This window comes from Glossina fuscipes, unplaced genomic scaffold, assembly GCF_014805625.2.
Source record: "Glossina fuscipes isolate IAEA_lab_2018 unplaced genomic scaffold, Yale_Gfus_2 2, whole genome shotgun sequence".
NCBI lineage: Eukaryota > Metazoa > Arthropoda > Insecta > Diptera > Glossinidae > Glossina > Glossina fuscipes.
In genome coordinates this window covers 33,741,849-33,763,004 of record NW_023998416.1, presented here as the reverse complement: position 1 = coordinate 33,763,004, position 21,156 = coordinate 33,741,849, and the positions used below count along the sequence as shown (strand labels likewise).

Here is a 21,156-nt window from a genome sequence, read left to right as displayed (position 1 = left end):
AAACGCCAGGCTCTGCGTTCTTCGATCGATGAGATGCAACAAAGCTACGACGTGATAGCTGCTTTATCCTATACCTTGGATCCACATTCAGTGGTCACTACTTCATCGGCTGTCTCAATGATGTTGAAGCCTTCAATGTTGGGCTTAACCTATGCCGAAGTTTTATCCGGCAATACCAGTCCTGAAATACATGTAAAGCCCAAAAAGTTGATGACACAAAATTATGATGATAAACCGTTAGAATTGACTTTGACTCAAGCGGCCACCATTTCACAGGGCATTGATGGTCAAAATGTTAGACCTAAGCGAAAAGATTCAAAAGAAGAATTAAGCGAGTTACATAGTGCACATAGGGTCGTTAGCACTACCACTCATCAGACTCCAGAGTCTGTGGTTACACTAGAAAATAACCAAGAATCTGTTGTCACATTTAAAAAAGAAAGTCTTGGCAGTTATGAAGATATTCCTAACACAGCGCCGTCGTCAGTTGTAACACAAGACATCCTTATAAAAGAGCGTAAAGAAAAACACATGAACGTTCCAAAAGAACAAAAAAGGGGACGCTCCCCTAGACGTAAGGCACAGCATCCGCATGTTGAAAATGTGACCGCGGCTATTGTTGAAGATATTCCAGATCAAATTGTTGCACGATCACCAACAAGTAATAAAACATTATACTTGTCTGCAACTAGTGCCATTACCGATAGAACAAGATCTCAATCTCCAATATGGGTCCCTGGTTCCACCTCTTATGCCGAAGTTCTTCGTGGCATTGAATTGGAAAGATTAAGACAGCAAAATCTGCAAACAGCAAATGAAGTTATCCTAGTACCACAAGCGGCGCTGGCGCCAAAATTGGTACATAGCCATATGACGAACAAAGCGAGTAAATTCTATTCAAATGTTCAATCAGAGGCTTCAGCATCAATAGTATCGTATCCGTCGGACTCTCCTACGCCGGTATATGAACAACATGTTAGCCCTACGTCTAGTTCCGCATATATTAGATCTTATAAAAATGACACTCCCATGACAGCCGAAGAAATACAAGCAACATATTTGCAACCAGACCCTCAGCTTTATCAGAGTATGTACGAAAATTTAGCCGATAGCGGTCAATGGAGTTATGTCACGCAAACTACAACACCAGCTGTTGTGCAATCTACGCAGGCAAATAATTTTTATGAACAAATGATGCAGGTTCAATATACGCAAGGCACTGCTTTACAAAACCAACCAACATATACTGCTGGTTACCAATATCAGTCAAATGCTCCGCAATATCAAATGATAACTGGTTATTATCAGGCTATTCCTGCTCAAGCGCAAACACAAATCTATGCACCTGCTGAGTCTACGCCTATGTATTACAGTCCAGAAACATCGCAGACCTACAACCAGCAGTACCAAGACGAAACAAATGTAAACCTTTACGAAGATGAAGATACTACTGAAAAATCTCAACGAGCAAATATTCAAACCGTTTATGAGGTCAGTGCAGGTTCTAGTGAAAAGTCTTTAGATATGACAACGACCGTATTAGCAACTAGTGCCCCATCAACACCTTCTCTGGTGCAGCAAATCCAGGATCAGACTGAATCTATGACGTTGTATGAGCCTCAAGAAATTGCAGTGGAAGAACCTGTAACGGATATAACATTTGGTCAGTTCGATGTCAATGAAATTGAAAGCATACCGGTTGAAAACTCACCAATACATTGTGAAAATGATGTTCTTGATACTTATGAAACGACATCTGAAAGAGACAAAGAAGACGACAATAATTTATACCTGCAAGAAGAAACGATATGTGTGGGCGAAAGTGTAGAACAAGCTCAAATTACTGAACAGAAAGAAGGCCAGATTGCCGGTAGTACATATGCCGAAGTCTTGTTTGGCTTGAAGAATGATAAACATTTCCAGCCATCCAGTCAAAAGATACACGTAAACGTTACCACTTCATCCCCCTTAAATCACAAGATCAAAATTGAAACGATTTCATCAACGACCGCAATAACGACTAGTAATAAACAGCGATTCAAGTCTCCCGCTACTGAGCACCACAAAACAGTTTCGCGCAGAGACGACCAAATAAAGTCATCTAGATCGCAGACCGGAGACAAACGAAAACCCATAAGAGAGGAAAAGGTTGCTTTTGAACAGCAAAAAGATTCAATTGTTTATGGAGAGACCTCAGTGGAATCACATACTCCAATATTGTCCGCTGCGGAAACAATTGATAAGCAGCCAGCCACGAAAATCAAGCAGACTAAAGCAAAGAAATCAAAAAAGGCAAAGGATCCCCTGGAGAGAAATTGTCTTGAAGATTTTCTAAATAATGAGAAACAATTTTCAAGCGCCTCATTTACAAAATCTGATAAAAAATTCGAAAAGAAAGAGAAGAAAGAACTAAGAAAACGCAAATCAAGCGAAGCAATTGAAGATAATCCTTTAAAGAAATTAGAAAAAACTGATGAAATTGAAGGAAAAATTTACCAGGAGGAAACACTAGCAACAACTACATTGAAAAAAGACAAAAAAGATAAGAAAAAGACGCAAAACGAAGAAAGTACTTCTCCAGTAATAAAATCTATTAAAGAAGAGCAGAATGCTTTCGTACCTGATCTTGACCAAACTGGTGGTGACACATTGAAAGCAGAAAATTCATCTAAAAGATCCAAGAGCAAAGCCAAGCAAAAAATACGTTCCAAGCCCAGCAATGAGAGCACAGAAAAATTATTAGCTACTGATGAAATAATTCCACAACGTATTGTGCTTGAAGAATTGAAAAAAGTAAGAGATGGTGAAGATAATACCGCTTCTTTGTCTGGCGAAAAGACAAACGAATTGTTAATTGGAAACGAAAAATCAAAGAAACGCTCTTTGAAGGATAAATCTACCGACAATACTTTAGTCGCCCTTGATCAACAACATAACGAGGCTAAGACTGATTTACTTCATTTTATTGAAGTGGAAAAGCCAACGGTGAAAACAATTCTGAACAAAAAAGAAAAAGTTAAGTCAAAAAAGATGGTCGGTGGTGACGTAGCGAAGTCAGTAGAGAATGACGTCAAGAAAGTTAAGAGAAAAGCTAAGCAAAAAATGGATGCCGCGCTCACCAGGGAGGTGGAGGAAGAAATTATAATTGTTGAAAGAACGAATCCTGCAATATCTTCGAATGAAGTTCCTGAAATAGTGGCCTCCCGTCAAAATTTTGAAAATGAATGGCTTTCTTATCTCGATGGAAACGATAGGACAGAGCAGGAAATAATGATTAGTGAAATATCTGAAGACTTAGACGCCAAGAATGACTTTAAAAATGTACAGGCTTCTTTGTGTGAGGGAATTATTTTAGGTGAGAGTGAGAAAACAGCGAATGTAATACAGGAAGATGAAAGGACCACCAGAAGGTTGAGCCAAGAAAGTCCGAAGAAAAGTTTCTCACCTCCTTTAGGTAAACCGCCTAAACATTCTTCAGTCGCTTCTATCTTCGCTGAAGTAACAGAAAATTTACGTGAGCCCATAGGAAAAGTAAAAGATATATATGTTTCACGTGAGCGAAAGCTGACAGATCAGGTGAGCGAGTCCAAGACTTTTGAACCAGCCAAAGATCATCTAATTACCACGGAAATAAGGAGAGTTCCCTTTGATGAGTCCAATCAACTGCAAAATCAACTATTTGCAGCACCGTTAGCAGAGTTTGCAAGCACACCAACTGTCTTACAAACACATGATGGGGAAGATCTTGGTACAATTGTATACGAAGAAATACTGATTATAACATGCACCAAAATCTTGGAAAAAGTCGTGACTTTCGGTTCTATACTTAACACAATTACTAAAACTTCTACCGTTACCAGAAGAACAGTAAAAAGTTTCATTAACGGTAGCGAGCAAATTTTGGATGAAAGCGTTGATGAAAGCGCTCCTCATGAATATGTTACCACTGAAAAACTAGATTCTACCGCACATCCAGGTGGTATTATAACGAAAACGGTAACAACTACTACAAGAAGAACGATTAAACGCAGAACAGAGAGTGGCAAAGAAATAACAGAAGTATTCATAAACGAGGAACCTCAAGCTATTACCGATTTCAACAAGGAAATAACATGTGAGACTCGCCAAGAACAAATGAAACCAGCACAGAGAGAATTCGAAGACTCAGTCAAAGGAAGTGCTTCGACAGATACGCAACAGGAAGCGAAGCGGAATGAAAAATTATTTGACGAAGAAACTACAGAAAGTATTAAAAAACATATTGCTCCAAAATCTCTATCAGAAGAGTCCCCAGAATTGAACAAACAGCTGGATGAAATATTCTCCGATTCGAATTTTGTTAAAGTCAAAACTTCTCGCACCCTTGAAATAATGCCCAATTGTACTGCTGAACTCGTTACAGGCGACAAGGATGACGGAGTAATTGAGGAATTAGCTGCTTTAGAATCTCAAGTCGCTCAAAAATTAAACCAATCTATCGACCCTAGTGAAGCTAATAGTGCTACCCTACAAGTATTACGTGGTGGTACAATTTCTCGAACTCTAACAACTTTAACGAAACGTCTACTGATTCGCGTCAATGAACGCGGAGAAGAAGTCATTGAAGAAATAATAGATGATGAACCGCAAATTGTGCAAGATATAACAGAACTACCAAGCGAGACAACACTTGTACACCCAGGTGACTTTGATGCGAATTTAACGTCTTCCCAAGTCATTCGTGGTGCTACCATTACTCGTACCTTGACGACCACAACTAAACATATTACTAAGCGTATTAATGAAAAAGGCGAAGAAGTAGTGGAAGAAGTATACGCCGATGAACCGTTGGTTCAGGAACAAGTAGACCAAGTACCCATGGAGACTAGTGAATTTTATTCCACTCCACTAAATAATGCTGATTTGAATACAACTTCCCGAATTATACAGGGAGGTACTATAACTCGAACTTTGACCACCACTACGAAACATGTTGTCAAGTACATAGATGAAGATGGACAAGAAATCGTTGAAGAAATAGGCGCCGATGAACCTGTTATTAGCCAAGAAATCACTATATTGCCTTCCATCTCACAAATTAGTTCAGAGAAAGAGGCTGAAACTTCTGCTGTAGAATTGGGACGAAGAGGTGCCATAACGAAGACTTTAACAACAATAACCAAGCGTATAGTAAAGCGCATTAACGAACAAGGAGAAGAAATTATTGAAGAAGTTGTAGGCGAAAAACCTGTCACCACTCAAGAAGTTACAGCGGTGCCTGTGGAAGCAGAAGTCTCTGATAAAGCTTTGAGTGAAAGCGGCATAACTAAAACCGTAACTACTATTACTAAACGCATTATGAAACGCAGCGACGGAAAGGGCGATATTGATGAAGCAACCGGTGAGCAAACTGAATGCGTCGAGGAACCCGATAAATTATATTACTGTCCACTGCAACCTTACGATGATGTCAAGGAAGAAGACTCTCATCAAACCGAATATACCAAAGAACCAACTTCATTTGAAAATAATGACGAACTGCTTAAGTCGCCACCTGTGGAAAAAATTACAGAGCCCCTGACTGTAACAAGTGCAACCATGTCAAGTCCAACGAAGGAAGTGAACGATGGTGAAGTAGTTAAAACAACCACTATTAAAACTACAAAGGTAGTGAAGAAAATCACGCAAGATGAAAAATCGGATAATGAAAAGGAATTAAAAGCAATCGAAGATCCAATTGCTTTAGAGGTATCGAAAGAAGTAAGTGACGACATTGCTTCGCAACGTCAATTAGAAATCCCATCGAAAGATGAAGATATATCTCTACAAGAGCGTATTGCTCAATTGCCCGAGAAACATGTCAATGAGCCTATAGGAGAAAGTGTTTTGAAAAAGGCCATAATACGCACTACCAAAATTGTTAAGAAGATAAGTCAAAAAAGCGACAGCGCAATAGTTTCTGCTGCGCAAGCTCCGCCAAACCTTCACGCGGTTAGCTCAGCTGACACGGCAATGGAAGATAGAGAATCTGAAAATGATAGTAAGGAGACAGGTGTGGTCAAAACTACAACTGTACGCACTACCAAAATTGTTAAGCGAAAACCTCAGATTAGCGAAATTGCAGAAGACACAGCCGTTGGCTATACAGATAATATTATAATGGATCAAGAACCGTCATCTGCAATTACTGAAGAGCCCAAAGAAGTAGTTTCCATGGCCAATCAAGTAGACGGGACTATTATGAAGACAACCACTATACGTACCATGAAAATAGTTAAAAAGGTTCCGCAAGATGACGACGTTATTCCGGAAGAAACAAATAAGCTGATACCGGTGCCAAGTATAGCAACGCAACAAACGTTCACTAACGAACCAGAAACTAACACAAAATCTACTATAGAACCATCACTTCCTATTGAAGGTAGTAATTTGAAGGGTGTAGAATTGACAAATGTAGAAGGTACTTTAACGAAGTCTGATCTAGAAACTATGACAACCACTTCTTTGACAAATACCAAAACCGTTCAAAATCAAGAAAATATAGAACAAGAACATAACATGAATTATCGTAGCATCTGTCAATCTGGACCGTTGCACAAAATAGAGCTTATTACACATAAAGAAAAATTCAAGACACCCGTTGTCAAAATACATTTAGAATTTCCCGAAGTAAGTCTACAAGTAACGGAAACCATTACAAAGAGTTTGAAGACCCCTGAGAGAATCAGCAGTACGGTTGAGCAGGCATTAGAAAATGAGCAAAAAACAGAACTCGGTATTAATAATCGTGAAGAAATTATTGAGAACTTAGAGGAAGCAACAGTCGAAAGGAAATCTGTAGAAAATGCTAGAGAAATTGAAAATGAAGTTTTGAGTACAAGCGATATGACACCTGAGGACCAAGAATTGTTTGAAGAAATTCAAAGAAAATTAAGTAAGAAGGATAAAAAGAAACGTCCCGCTATACCGGAAGAATTCCTTAAAGTCGAATCTTATAAAGAATCTTTATCAAAGTCACCATTACCTTTTGTCCAAACAACAAACAATTTAATCGCTGAAATGCAAAGTGTTGAAAGGACGATTGCTACACCTTCACCTTCTATAACAAAATCAGGTCCCCAAAACCAAGAAGAAGAGCAAGTTGACACTCGTATTCTTACTAATGAAATTGTTAATACTAAGCAAATTGAGCCTGTTAAATTTTCGGATGTCATGGTTAGCGCAATAAGCGAACTACAAACATCTGGAAAGCCTGCAACTAACTTGATTAACTTGTGTCCCTCTGCTTCATATTTTGAAATTCCCAAATATTATTTGCCACAATTATTCATAGTCGAACGCAATTATCACATATTAAAAAATCTTAGCACAAGTGCAATAGAAACCCAAATTGAAGATACAGCAATACCGTCGACAATAGCCGCAGCAACGGAAGCACAGCCGCATGTTAGAAGCTCTTCAGAAGAGACTTGTTATAATTTTGAAATTCCAAAATATGATTCAAAGGACATCAGTAGGGCCGAAAATGAAATGATATCTCTCTTTTCGTCAAGCGAAAGTGAAACTGAGAGTGTGTCTGAAAAAAGAGAAGAACAGAATAAGCAAGTTGTTCCTGACAAACCATATTCGGCACCTCTACAACCGTTCAAGGAAATTAAAAGTTCACCTAGACCCGACAAGGATTACGATAACCTAGAAGTTTCATTGCAAACTGATATTGAAATGGTGCTTGTTGAGCTTGAAGACAATCTCGAGAAAATTCCAGATGATAGTTACTACAACTTTGAGACGCCAAAGTATGATTCAATCGCTTTAAACAAAGCTGAAAACGAAATGGCAACTAACTTAGAGTCCGCTCAAGACATATCAGAATCCAAGCCGGCCGTCTCACTAAGCGAAAAACCAACTTCGCTTAGAAACGATTGTGCAGAAAGCAGCATTGCCATAGCGAAGGAAGAAATCATGATTCCAGACAAAGAACTAAAAGAAGAGCATTTAATGACAAACGAGCTTTCCTCTCCATCGCTTCAACCATCTAAATTACACACAGTCGTTTCGAAAACAGTGCAAGAAATCGACGTGCCTTTACGCGACACGCCACAGTTTAATTCCATTGCGCGTCAAAACTTAAATAAAGAAAAATCGAATGCTCAAAGTGAAATAACAGATCTAATCGAGAATAGGTCGAAGCCACTTCAAGTTCAGAAAAGAGAATTTGATGGAACCACCGATCATTATAAATTTGAATTTCCCAAGTATAATACGTTTGCCTTACAACAAGCTGAAGGAGAATTTGTTAAGCTGAACTATCTCGAAAAAGCTAATAACAATCTAAACGAAAGACCAAGTCCCCTCGAACAAGTAGTTAACATTGCAGGGAGAGAAAAGTTGGAAGTGGAGCAATCTACTTCAGAAAAGCCTCACGATACTATACAAAGATTAGCTCTGCAAGAAATTAACGTCATTAATAAGCAGGTAGAAGTGATAGAAATTTTAAAACAGGAGGATACAGAAAATTATATAAATTTTGAAATACCGAAATACGATATAAAGGCGTTCGAAAGATTAGAGAACAAAATATCCTCCACATTGCAGCAAATTGAAAATAAAGCAACCAAAATAGTCCAAGAAGAAAACGAGCATCAAATCGATATGATTCCGGAGAAACTCGCCATTGTGCCTAAGACCTCCACGACAATAGAGAAAGTTGTGTTAGATAATAATCATTTCAATTTTGACATACCAAAATATAACCGATTTGTTCTGAACAGAGCTGAAAAAGAGTTGTATCTCAATCAGTCTCGCGATTTTGATCTTACAAAACGCCCTACTACAGATATGCCAAATTGGAGACATCTAGTTGAGGAAACGAGAGAAAAACAATCACTCAGCGATATGTGTTCAATCGATGCAGGAATACGGGAGGAGGGAATCTTACAGGAATATCCATCAAAAATAGATAAAGAAATACCTCCACAATCTAGTGAGACATTTGTTACTTCTGATCGCTCATCAGCAGATGAATTGCAACACCAAGAACAACATCTCGAAAATGTCATTTACGATACCAAAAGAAAGATAGAACTTAGTGCAGCGTCAATACAAACAAGTGAGACTTTCTTAACCACTCAGCAAATCGAAGAGATTCATGAAAGTGGGGAGCCGAACGAGGCTGTTAACGAATTAAGTATGAAAAACAAGGAAAAACCGTCGAAATCTTTCTACGCTGGTTTGCCTATTGATGAAACTACCAGCGCTTGGATGGAAGTGTTTGATGAACCTATGGTATTTTCAGATGAAGACATGGACGAACCAGAACCATGTGCAATACCTTTGGAACAACGTGTTGCATTGGAGGAGGTATCCAGTTTGATTGGAAAAGATGAAGAAAATAATTTCGCTGTGACAGACCAAACCCCGTATAAAAAGGCTCAGTCCACAACCGAGCAAATTTCAAAAGAATCATCGGAAACGGATACAACTTACGCAATGTTCACGGATTTACCAGTGAATGATTCGGCGCAACCACGATCGTGGACTGAAGCGTCTAGTGATACGTCGATTTTGTCAAGAAATCACTCGCAAATGCAAGATGAGAAAGCCGTTATTGATACTTGGTCTAGTGTATTAGAAGATTCTGTCCCTAGTATTGCCACCATAGCATTAGGATCGAAATTGTCACCAAACGCTCCTGAATTCATGCCTTCACACATGCGGCCTTCTCATTTGGATCAAACTAATACTTTTCTAGCAAATGAAAAGTATTATAATGAGTTCGTACCTAAAAGCAAACAATCTAAAGACGGAGACTTGAAACAGAAACAGTTAAGCGAATTCAAAAAACGTCAGAAATCTTCAAAACGCTTACAAACTTCCAAAAATGTAAAATCTGATGAAGAAGGAAATGTTTTAGACTCAAGCGAAATTGTTGAAGAACCAGACAAGACGTGTAAGCTGCCTGAATCAATGAAAACTGAACAGGCTCCAGGCAGTGCTGAAGACCAGGAGAAATCGAGTGGAAACACTTATGCTTACGTTGTACAAAATAAAATAGAGCGAGAACGGGAAACATTGCCCTTCCACGACACAATTATTGTTACTGACAGTTTTGGGGTTTCCAGCAGTCAAGGAAACGGCAATATCCAAAAACAAAAACCAGCAGATGTATGTCACGACAAGTCTGAGCAAGACACGGTGACATGTAAGAAAACATCTCCGAATGAAGAGATCTCTACGATAGGTTCCGATAAATCTGAGCCGCAAACCACTGATAAGGATACTGAACAATCACTGCAATGTACTGAAGAACCTGCAGCAAGATTTTCATGGGCATCTTTGGTTCAGAAGCCTGGAGAATGGATTGATAATACTTTGACAAAAACTAAGTCTAAACTTGTCGCAACAGAAAAGAGAAGTCCTTCAGATTCCAAAGCAAAAAAGAAGGAAAAGAAATCTAAAGAGAAAAAATCTGAAAAACCCGTTAGTCCTGAAAAATCTCGCTCTCCTGAGAAAATGCCTGTTTTAACGTCGACAACCTCGGAAGAAGAGGACCATGCAGATGAAAAAGGGACAATAGCTGCGGAGCAATGCAAAAAAGAAGAGTTATTAAAAACTTCAGAAGATACCAAGTCAACTTCAAGTTGGGCAGCTTTAGTAAAACGTCCAGGAGAGTGGACAGATGAAGTTGCATCCCGAGCAAAATCACCGAAAGAATTAGTAACTCCAAAAGTTACAGAGGAAAATAAAGAATACAAACCGAACGTAAATAAGAAAAGATTAAATTCTAAAACTGATCAGCCGAAACAACAGCCAAAAGACGTGAGTGCAGTTGATAAAGAGAAAAGTCATTCTGGAAACCTTAAACTTCAAACAGAATCTCAAACTTTATTATCCGCTAATTCAAGAGACCCCAAACAATCAATTAAAGAGACAGGAGATGGTAGCCGTCCGAAGGTTGCTGACGACCCACACGTTGACACAGACGTTAATGACTTTTCATGGGCATCATTGGTTAAGAAACCGGGGGTGTGGATCGATGACTTAGTTTCCCGTAAAAAGTCGCCAGTTCATCTTCCAGCTGATATCAAAGGTGAAAAATCCTTGATTTCAACTAAGCATTCTGTTCAAAGAAAACTCAGGCCGCAAAGAAAACAGGAAAAAGAAGCAAATATTGAGGAGTTTTCACTAAAAATGGATCAAACATTTGATTCTTCTTCGCAACCAAAAACAGTTGAACAGACTGCCGTGGACATCAAGGAAGATGTGCAAGAAGACTGTAAGCCATTAACTTGGGCCAAAATTGCCAGTCAAATTGATTACATGACTGATACCGTGAAAATCAAGCCGCCTAAGGAGATGAAAATACCATTAATTGAACCTAACACCCCGTCTCCTAAAATCAAGAAGAAGAAAGATACTCCTAAAATAAAAGCTGCACTTGAGAAAGAGCAACCTGAGGAACAAGAAGAACGTTTGTCTAGTATTTCTAGTACTTTTTCACGTAAATTTACAGCTGACTTCATACAAGCAGAAAGAAATTATCAATTGCCAAGCACGTTTGTTAACATAAATAAAACTACGCCTGCGTCCAAGGACGAAGAAAGCAAATTTTCTTCTTGGGCTGAAATTGTTGATGAACCAATTGAAACAATGTCGTGGAAAGATATTGTTGATGAAGAATATGGTGATGAAGAGGAAGTTGAAATACTACTACCAGAAGCTGGCATGCAAATAACATCAGAAACACCTTCCCCCGGCACTGTTACAAGTGAAATCTCGAAGACAGAAAAGACTTCATGCGATGCACAGACAGATTTGGTTGATAACAGGAACCAAAATGCCGCTGCCACCATAATAGAAGAGATGGATCTTCACAAGAAGAGTATCACTGAAAGTGTTCCAGACCACTCTGGTCTTTTGGATGAAACTTCACTTCTGTCACTCAAAGAAATGGAACAAAAAAAACAAGTCGAAAAACAGGAGCTTGTTTTGAAAAAGTATTTAAAAATTGTGGCAGAAAGTTCGGAAGGTTGTAATACTGCTCTAACCGACCAAGGTTATATTCAGGATCGGGCAGTTGAACAATCGCTGAAGTCATCTAAAGTCGATCAGATGGAAGATATTATTCTAATACAAAACGATGAACAAGCATTTTCGGCGCATCCGAAACCAATTCTCCAAAATATTGCTAACATTGGTGAAAAACCGCAATGCGACTCGGATAACAAAACGAGTACTGAACCTATCATTACTGAGGAACTAATGTCGGGATGTTTGCCTGAAGAGACTGTACCTGAATTATTACGAACATGTTCAACTGAAGAACAAAACAAAGAAAATTTACCAAAAGACGTAGACGAAAATATATCAGCGATTCAATCTAACAGTCGGTCTGAGGATTTGATTATCACCCGCCAAGAACAAGTTGAGGAAAAATCGGTAGAAACAGAATTAGCCGACAAGCGTTCTGACACTGAATTACAAATTGAGTCTGCGATCGCTTGGAGCAATATTATGAATGCACCTTTAGCATACACAAATATCGGAGAGCAACATCCAATGTTACAAGGAGTTGTGCGAACTGAAACCGAAGTTAACAGTTCTGAAACCATACTTTCTGACGTAGAAACTTTTATTCTTGATCCGATCGTCTCAGACATTGCAAAGGAAAAGTTAGAAGGAGGGAGAAATATCCCATATGCTGGATTGCCCATTGATGAGTCTTCAAATGCCTGGATGAATATAGACGAATCGATGGCATTTTCCGATGATGAGGACATCGACAACAAAGATCTTCAAAATCAAGAGTTGCTGGAAGTATATAGCCCTGAACCCATTACCGCAAAAATAATTGGATCGGAAAGTGTTATTAAAGGAGAGAATAAGCCTTCATGTGTTACGTTGCCAGAACAAAAAGTTATTGTAGAATTTTCGGAAGAAACAAATAAACCACCTTCTGCCTATGCTGAAATGTCAGTAAATGAATCTACGATCGCAAATATTCCTGACGAATCTATGATTTTTTCGGATAAAGACGAACAGAAGGATGCACAGCTAGAACTAAATGAAGGAAACCAAGGTGAAAAGAAAATAATTGAAGGAGATTCCATTGGAGAAGAAGAAATTATTGCAGATTTTCCCCGTCAACATATAATAACGTTCGAAGAACAAACCAAATCAGATTACGCCGGCTTACCACTTGATGAATCTTCTAATGCCTGGATTAGTGTTCTAGATGAGCCAATAAATTTCTCTGACGATGAAAGTGAAGAAATCGAAGAGCCAAAATCCTCAGAGAATACAGAAAAACATGTTTATGACTATAAAGTTGAAAAGCCTTATCAAACTCAACTACAACCAATTGGTACAACGGTCAAAACTGTAGACGACAACGAAGAAATGTCTGACGCTGCTAATATCAACACGAGTTGTCAGGCATGGACACCTGTCGCGGTAGTTAATGCAACTTTGTCAACGCCGAATACCTTCGAAAAAAATCAAGAAACTGACATTGAAATAGTAACAGAAGATAATTATCCACTTACAAGCGAAACTGATAAATTGTCTTCTAGTCAGGATTCTCCGGCGGGCGGTGTTCCCATTCTAAGCGCCTTCGAATTGCCACAACTCGATGTGCCTTGGCGGGAAATTACCAAAGTAGAAGCCGGGGTAGAATTTGGTCCATCTCAGAAAGAACTGTTTTGCCAGAGATCTAATAAAACGTACGCCAGTTATGCTGATATTTTGAAACAGACTACAGCATTCATCGATTTGGAAAAAAATGATACTCCAAAGGCAGAAACCTTAGAAAAACAAGGAGAACCTCAAAGTGTTGAAAAAGAAATTCATCAAACAGACGATATTCTGGCGGAATTGGAGGAAATGATGAATGGTAAAAAGAAGAAACCAAAAAAAGTGAAAAGATCGATGTCAGAAGTGACAAAGAGTGAAAAAATAACAGAACAAATGGAATCTAAAGCGGAAGATATTTGTTCATCTTCAGCTGCTCCTAGTTTAAAAAAGAAAAGAAAGAAGAAGTTGAAAAAACAAGAACAACCAGCAAAAGAAAGCGATTTCAAGGAATGCGCCGCTTCAATAGAAATCACGTGCACTGGACAAACAGCTACCACAGGCACAATGTCATGGTCTGATATCGTCAGCCAAAAAGTTGAAGATTTTATAATTAGTGATCAACACGATGTCTCAGCAAAAGAAAAATTTGAAAAACATAGTGATAAAAACCTCCCTGTGGCACGAATGGATAAGAAAAGTGAAGAAACTATCACTTCATCTAAAAACAAAAAGTCGAAAACGCGACGAACCAAAAAGAACATGCTTGAAGAGACATTTAAATTGTCTGATATAACACAATCGCAATTTGAGCGTTCGCCAGAGTACGCACCTAAGAAAGAGTTTTCGGAAAATATAAGTCTCGAGAAATCTTGGGCTGTTCTTACGGATGAGGAGCAGTACAATGAAGAAGTTCCTTCCAATACTGAAAATCAGTTAACTTCCACTACTTATGACGCAATAAATGCGGGAGCAGAGCAAGCTAAGGATACTTCATGGTCAGATGTGTTGAGGAAAGATAATTGTAAAATTTCTCCAGAAGCTGTAGCCAAACAAACTTTTGCTTTTATAAAAGCGGAGATCAAACAATCAGCTAACAGTTCGAACATGCAGAAAGTAAATGAAAAATCGCCGGAATCATCACATTCGGAGAAAACTGAAAGATCTTGCGATGATAAAACTTTTAAGCAGTCGGGGAGCTTAGCGTTAACAAGTGATGGAGCAGAGGGTGAATCGGATGAGATTGTAAAGCCAGTGGAAATGGTAGAAATGGCCAAAGAATTTGATAGATGCGAATATGTGGACTTTGATGGGCGCAAAAATGTTATGAAGGTTGCTCCTGAGGCTTCACAAAAGTATACGGAAACTATGACTTTTGACCGATCGGAAAATGAATCAGTTATTAAAAAATGGTCTGACATAGTCTTAGAAGAGGATATGGAAGCGTCGGATAAAGGTAAACTCTCAGAAGCAGAAATTTCGATCACACCAATGCAACCTTTAAACAGCTTAGAAATCTTAGAACCCGAAAATGAAACTTCGTTCCGAACCGAGGAGAAAGACAAGCAAAAAATGAAGACAATTGAGATGGAAATTGAAAAAACAGTATCAGAAATTTCTGATTTAAGCCATTCATTTGGTAATACTGAAAGAAAAGAAGAAGAAACTTTTATTACAGAATGTGAAGATGCTGATCTGACGCTGGCGATTTGTAAAAAGAGCACAAGTTTACCTGTACCTAATATTAAGTCGTGGTCAGATGTACTGAAAGAGAATATTGAAAAGCCATTTGCTTCCTCTGCTGCCCCACAACTTGTTGACATGAAACAAAAAACTATTGATTTTGTTCAGCAAGAGCAAGCACTGTTGAAAGCAAGCATGAAAAATGACAATACTAGAACGCCGAAGCAATTACAAGATGCCCGTTTTCATGAAGAAGAGCACTTGTCTCACTTGCGGCCTGCACCCGTTAAAAGTCCTTCCTTAAGCCGCGAAACTTCAGAAGAATCTATGCATTCTCCATCTATCCCTGCTTTTAAGAAAGACGACATTGAAAAGATAGCAACAATTTCGGAAAAATTGTCTGCAACAGATGCGAAAGATCAACGCGATGCAAAGAAAAAGCAGACGAAGCGTAAGAAGCAGCGAAGTAAGTCACCTATTGAAGAGAAGCAAGGATTAGATGCAATTAATGAAACAAACAGAAATCTCACAGATGCACCTAAGATCGAGGCTGTTAAATTTGAATTGCCAGTACCGGCACTGTCTCTAATGTCTTGGTCTGCGATATTAAGAAACAACATGCCCTCAAATCAAGATGAAAAGAAATTACAAGAAACCACTGATGGTAAGCAAAAAACGCTCGAATTCATTGAAAACGAAGCAATCTCCGTTGAAGTTGACGCAATACAAGATGAGAACGTCGAAAATGTGGAACTCGAAAAGTCTAATGAATTCGCTACTAATAATATAGGTATGGAGAAAATTCTAGAATTCGAAAACTTGCAATGCTCGGATGATATCAATAAATCGAACATCTATCTCGAAGTTACAGGCAAAATACCAGAGTCAACGACCGCGAACTTGCCTGAAAAAAAGAAAAAGAAATCTAAAAAAGTTCGAACCGGTAAGCTTGCAAAAGACGAAGAAGTTGAAGCTGGTGCAATGTCTCTTCCCAAGAAAGCGTTGGATATATCTGATACAATATCGACTTCGCAGCCGTCTTCATGGTCCTTGTCTGAGACTTACGCCGAAGTGGTGAAAAAATCTGGTATGTCTGATAGTAGGGGTAAAGCACCTTATGTAGCAGATGACGCTGCAAGGTCTCCATCGCCAGAAATAGTCGAGATCGCTGCGAAAACTAGTTACGAGGAAGGATTTGCAGGTGAACTAAAAGAAACCCCGAGAGTCTTGGAGGAAAGTGATTATGAAACTATTAACGAAAGCACGACAACCCCAGAAGAAATAAAATTACCTTATGTGTATGTACCGAAAGGCTCTTTTGGAATCGAAGACACCTTAAGTACGCAAGAGTCGTCAATATCGTGGAAAGATCTGGTTGATTCAGATATAGAATGCGATACTGCGGACCAGTATGTGCCATTGAATGTAAGCCGCGTAGGATTGGAATCTGCCACTGCGAAAGACGAAGGTGTACAGAATATTCCCTCTATTACTTCAACAACAATTTCCTGTCAGGAAAACAAAACAAATTCTGTATTAACTCAATGGCAATTTATAAGTTCGCGATCGCGTTCCAATTCTCCACGTTCAAGATCTCGTTCTAATCAATCCCGTAAACAAAAGAAATTAGAAAGAAGCAAGTTGCAAACAGAGCTGAGCGAATCGTCAAGTAATGGACCGCATAAAAAGATTGATTTGCTAAATTCACGGACTGTTGAAGTTGGTTGGTCCTCTACTGATACTGATGATTTAAATAAAGACGAACGCTTTAGAGAAGAGCATGTTAAGAACGTAAAACTTGATGCTACTGAAATTACGGTAAGTGGACCTCTCCCCATGAGCACTACAAATGCAGCACAGGTTAGCATATCTTGGGCTGCAATTGCTGCTCAAAATGTTCCACAGCCTGCGCAAAAGATACGTGTTCTTAATGAAACAGAATGCGCATTATATCCGGATAAAGTGGTTGACGATGCAGGAGAACTTAAATCATTGGTGCCAATTAATTTAGAAGTAGAGAGGAAAGAAAAGAAACCCAAACACAAATCTAAGAGAAAATCAGTTGAACTCGAATCCTCATATAAAAACATCAGCGAAGAGGCTGTAAAAGATTTCAAACCGATAGTTTCCGGGGTACGAATCTCAGGCGAAGAACTGCCAATGCTGAATGTTACAGTTACTCCGTTAGTAGCAAGCGAAAAGGCGGCATCAGCAAAGAAGATTCCAGTCGAAGCAAGCGGCATTCCGACTGTCGTAGAAAATTCTCCTATTGTCGTTGCCGAAGACTTTGCCTCTGTAATATCCCCATCGGTAGGTTTTGGAGAAACCGTTGCTCAAATGCCGAAAACAATGCAACTATCAATAAGTGACAACCAAGAAACACGGGACACTACTTCATCTGAACAGGAAACAATGCACGACAATGTCGATAAAATAGTAAAAATAACCGAATCGACAATAGAAGTTATTCAGGACAAGCCGCATAATATTGTTTCTCAGTTAATGGTAGGTGAAGATACAGCGCATGCAACGGAGTCTCGTGTCGAGGAAAGCTTTGCTCCTGCGATGTGTTCAGAGCTGGCTGTTAAAGGATATGTTGCTCAAATACCAGAAACAATTCAACCATTAATAGAAGGCGCAGAGGAAAAACCCACTGGAGATGTAGTGCCTGCAACGGAATATCGCGCCGAGGAAAGCGTAATTCCGGCTGTCGTAGAAAGTTCTCCTGTTGTCGTTGCCGAAGACTTTGCCTCTGTGATGTCTTCATATGCGGGTGTTGGCGGAATTATTGCTCAAATGCCGGAAATGATCCAACCCTCAACAGACGGTAACCAAGAACAACTGGAAATTACGTTACATGAGCAGAAAACAATGCACGGCGATATCCACCAAATTTCAGAAATAATGCAATTGACAACAGAATCCAAAGAAGGAAATCTACATGAAATTGCAACAAAAGAAAAAGTTTGCGATTGTAAAGTGGAAACTCAAAGTAACGAATGTGGGGAGCAAAATATTCAAGTTGTAAAGAAAGTAAAACGCGACAAAGACTTGGAAGTTGTAAATTCAACATTAATTCAACAGTTTATAGAAGCGGAGAGAAATTCTGTTATATGCTCGGTTCCTGCTGCTATTCCGCGCACAGCAAAAGCAACTTCTAGAGAAGCTGAAGAGCAAATTGCTGTTCCAAAAAAGTCGTTCTGCTCTAAAGAGTCGTCGCTTGAACGATCCATGGCAGCGGAGGGAAAAGTTTCGGTTTGTGAGATTACTTTGGAAGCGGGACAAGAGAAGCTCATCCCTAAAAAAGCCGAGGAATTTGAACTGCCTGAACTTCCAACTACTGACGGTACGACAAAACTTGCAAAGTTTACTTCTGGCACAGTTCCAGTTATAGAGAAGCGAAAAATTGTTCAAAATGATGAAGTCAGAGGAGATCTTGCAAAAGACTGCAGTGAATCTGCAATAATAGTTTCAGATGAAAAATCCATCAATCCAGAACTTGATGATCAGTATAACAAGTATAACAAGTTGAATGAAAATGAGCTAAAGGAACTGAAATTGGAAGAGTTAAAGCAAAATTTACGTCAAGAGTTAAGAGAATATACGCTTGATAAGTCCAAAATAAATGAACATGCAATAGACGAGTCTCGCCCTAAGGCAACGATCGATAAAATTTGTGATAATTGTGCTATTGTTCAAGAACATTCTTGGGATAGTAGTACGCAAGATTTGCTTGCTCATAATTTGCATTTAGAAAGCCAGTCCAACTTGAGACCTTTTCACAGTTTCCAAGAAAGACAATTAGTCTTATTATCTTCCCGCGAAATCACGGTATTAGAAGATCATATAGCTTCCCAGAACCAGTCATCAAAAATGGTAGAAACTGCTTTAAGAAATGTAGCTAGTAATTCATATGCACTTGATGAGCTCCAGCCTAAAGCAACAGTTGCTGAAGCTCTTGCTAATTGTATGATTATCCAAATGCATCCTTCGGATGATATTACGCAAGACTTGCTTGCTCATAATTTGCATTTAGAAAATCAATCTGACTTAAAGCCCTCTTATAGCTCCCAGGAACGACAATTAGTTTTGTTATCTTCTTGCGAGCTTAGTGAATCAAAACATCGTATAACTTCTCAGTCCAGTATAACTTTAAATCAGCTCCCAAAAAGCGAAGAAATTGCCTTAAATGAGATTGCTAGCGATGATGATAAGTTGTGGCTCAAAAATTTGGAAAGAGATGATTTTAGTAAGCTTGCTTCTGACGATAGGAAAAATTTGCTTAAAAGCGAAGTTTCCCTTGCAGTGATAAGAACATTGGAAGCAAAAGACGAAGTTACAAAGCGAATAGAAACAAATGTTCCGGACGATTTTAAAACGTCAAAAGTTGTTTCAGAATCTGGCAAGGATATGTTGAAACTAAATTTGTTTAAGGATAGTTGGTGTGAGATCGAATCTAAAGCAGTTGAAAAAGAGGGGGTTTATGAACAGCAAAAGGTAAATGTAAAAGAATTCAAAGAAGTTAAATTTAGGAATTTAGAAGGCAAAGACTATCAGAGTGACGACGATGACGACGATGATGATGATGATAACGATGAGGGCGATAAGCCGAATATTTTCTCAGACACACAAAAGTATCAAGACGATGATGACCGGGATCCAGGTAGCGACAGTAGTGGTTGTGTAACGTCAAGTCCTAAACCTGATCAACTCACCGGTAGTTATCAAAGAAGCTGCTCTACACAATATATGTCAACTGATTTACCAGGTGGATTAGGTCACTGGCGAGATCAGAGTACGTATTTAGCTTTAGAAGAGCACGGCAAAGTCGAAGAGGCCTTAGAGCCAGGTGAGGTTGAAGCTTCGAAAAAACTTGCTGAAATAGAATTAACAGCTATTGCTATCACCCCGTTAATTGAGTCCCAAAACTTAAGTTTTCCTGAACCAACTAACATGTCACATTCAATCCCTGAATCCCATATTAATAACTCGTCAAGTCTCAATCTTGTAAGTAATACAACCCCCTTAGCTAGTGTTGCCACTATTACTACCAAATTGTCCAATGGGGTCGTTCAGGCAACAACAGCGATTCAAGGAACAGCGGCGGTCCATGAGGCAGTATCAACAATGAAAACATCGGTAGTTGCTAACGTATTGCCTACTCTAGAAGCAACAAATGAAACGGCAGAATCACCTGCGACAGTGGAAACAATAACAACGACAACAACAAGCACCACAGCTGCAGAAGACGGATCACATGTAGTTACTGTACCAGTTGCAATCTCGACTCAAAGTTTGCCCATCAATTGCACTCAAACGACTACTACCACAACTACAGTAACCGATGAACTATTACAGCCTAATAAGGTAATTACAGCGCAAGATCCTGCTTTAATTAGACGCACCACAACCACCACCACAGTAACAACAACAGGTAGATCTGGCGACGGATTAGACAATGATCATCAAGTTTTACAACAACGCCAATCGATGCAGAAGGTGATAATTGAGTTGAGCATACGTACATTACTAATCTTAATAATAATCGCTTTTTTGTGTGGTTTTGGTTTGTGTTTTTGGCTTTTAAATGAGTTAAATTGGTGTAGTAGGCCTCATTGAAAGCTTCGGTCACGCCAATTTACCTTGGACTTAAACTGTGACGTCATACAAGTACTTTTCCGATAATTACTCTTTTATTAGTGTACTCATTGCATTTTCTCTACTCTCTCTCTCTCTCCCTCTCTTTCTTTTTTACTTATGTGTGTGTGTGTGCACTTTATAATTATTTGTCTGATAGAAAACAGTTTTCATAATAATGCTTGTAAAGCATTCTCGATTGTTTCACTTAAAAGCCAAAAACAATAAAATTTATTTTTATACATTTTAAACATAACATTATTAATATTCATTATACTAAAGTTGAAG

The 21,156-nt window shown here is 38.9% G+C and overlaps 1 protein-coding gene across 17 annotated transcripts in view; it reads left to right on the top strand.

Moving 5' to 3' along the window:
• LOC119634163 (nesprin-1) overlaps positions 1–21,156 on the top strand; it is a 161,356-nt gene that overhangs the window by 114,134 nt on the left and 26,066 nt on the right. For all 17 annotated transcript variants that reach the window (XM_038028159.1, XM_038028154.1, XM_038028153.1 and 14 more), the window contains one exon: positions 10–20,730. In XM_038028159.1, coding sequence (XP_037884087.1) covers positions 10–20,730 — 20,721 coding nt within the window. The remainder of the gene's footprint in view (positions 1–9; positions 20,731–21,156) is intronic.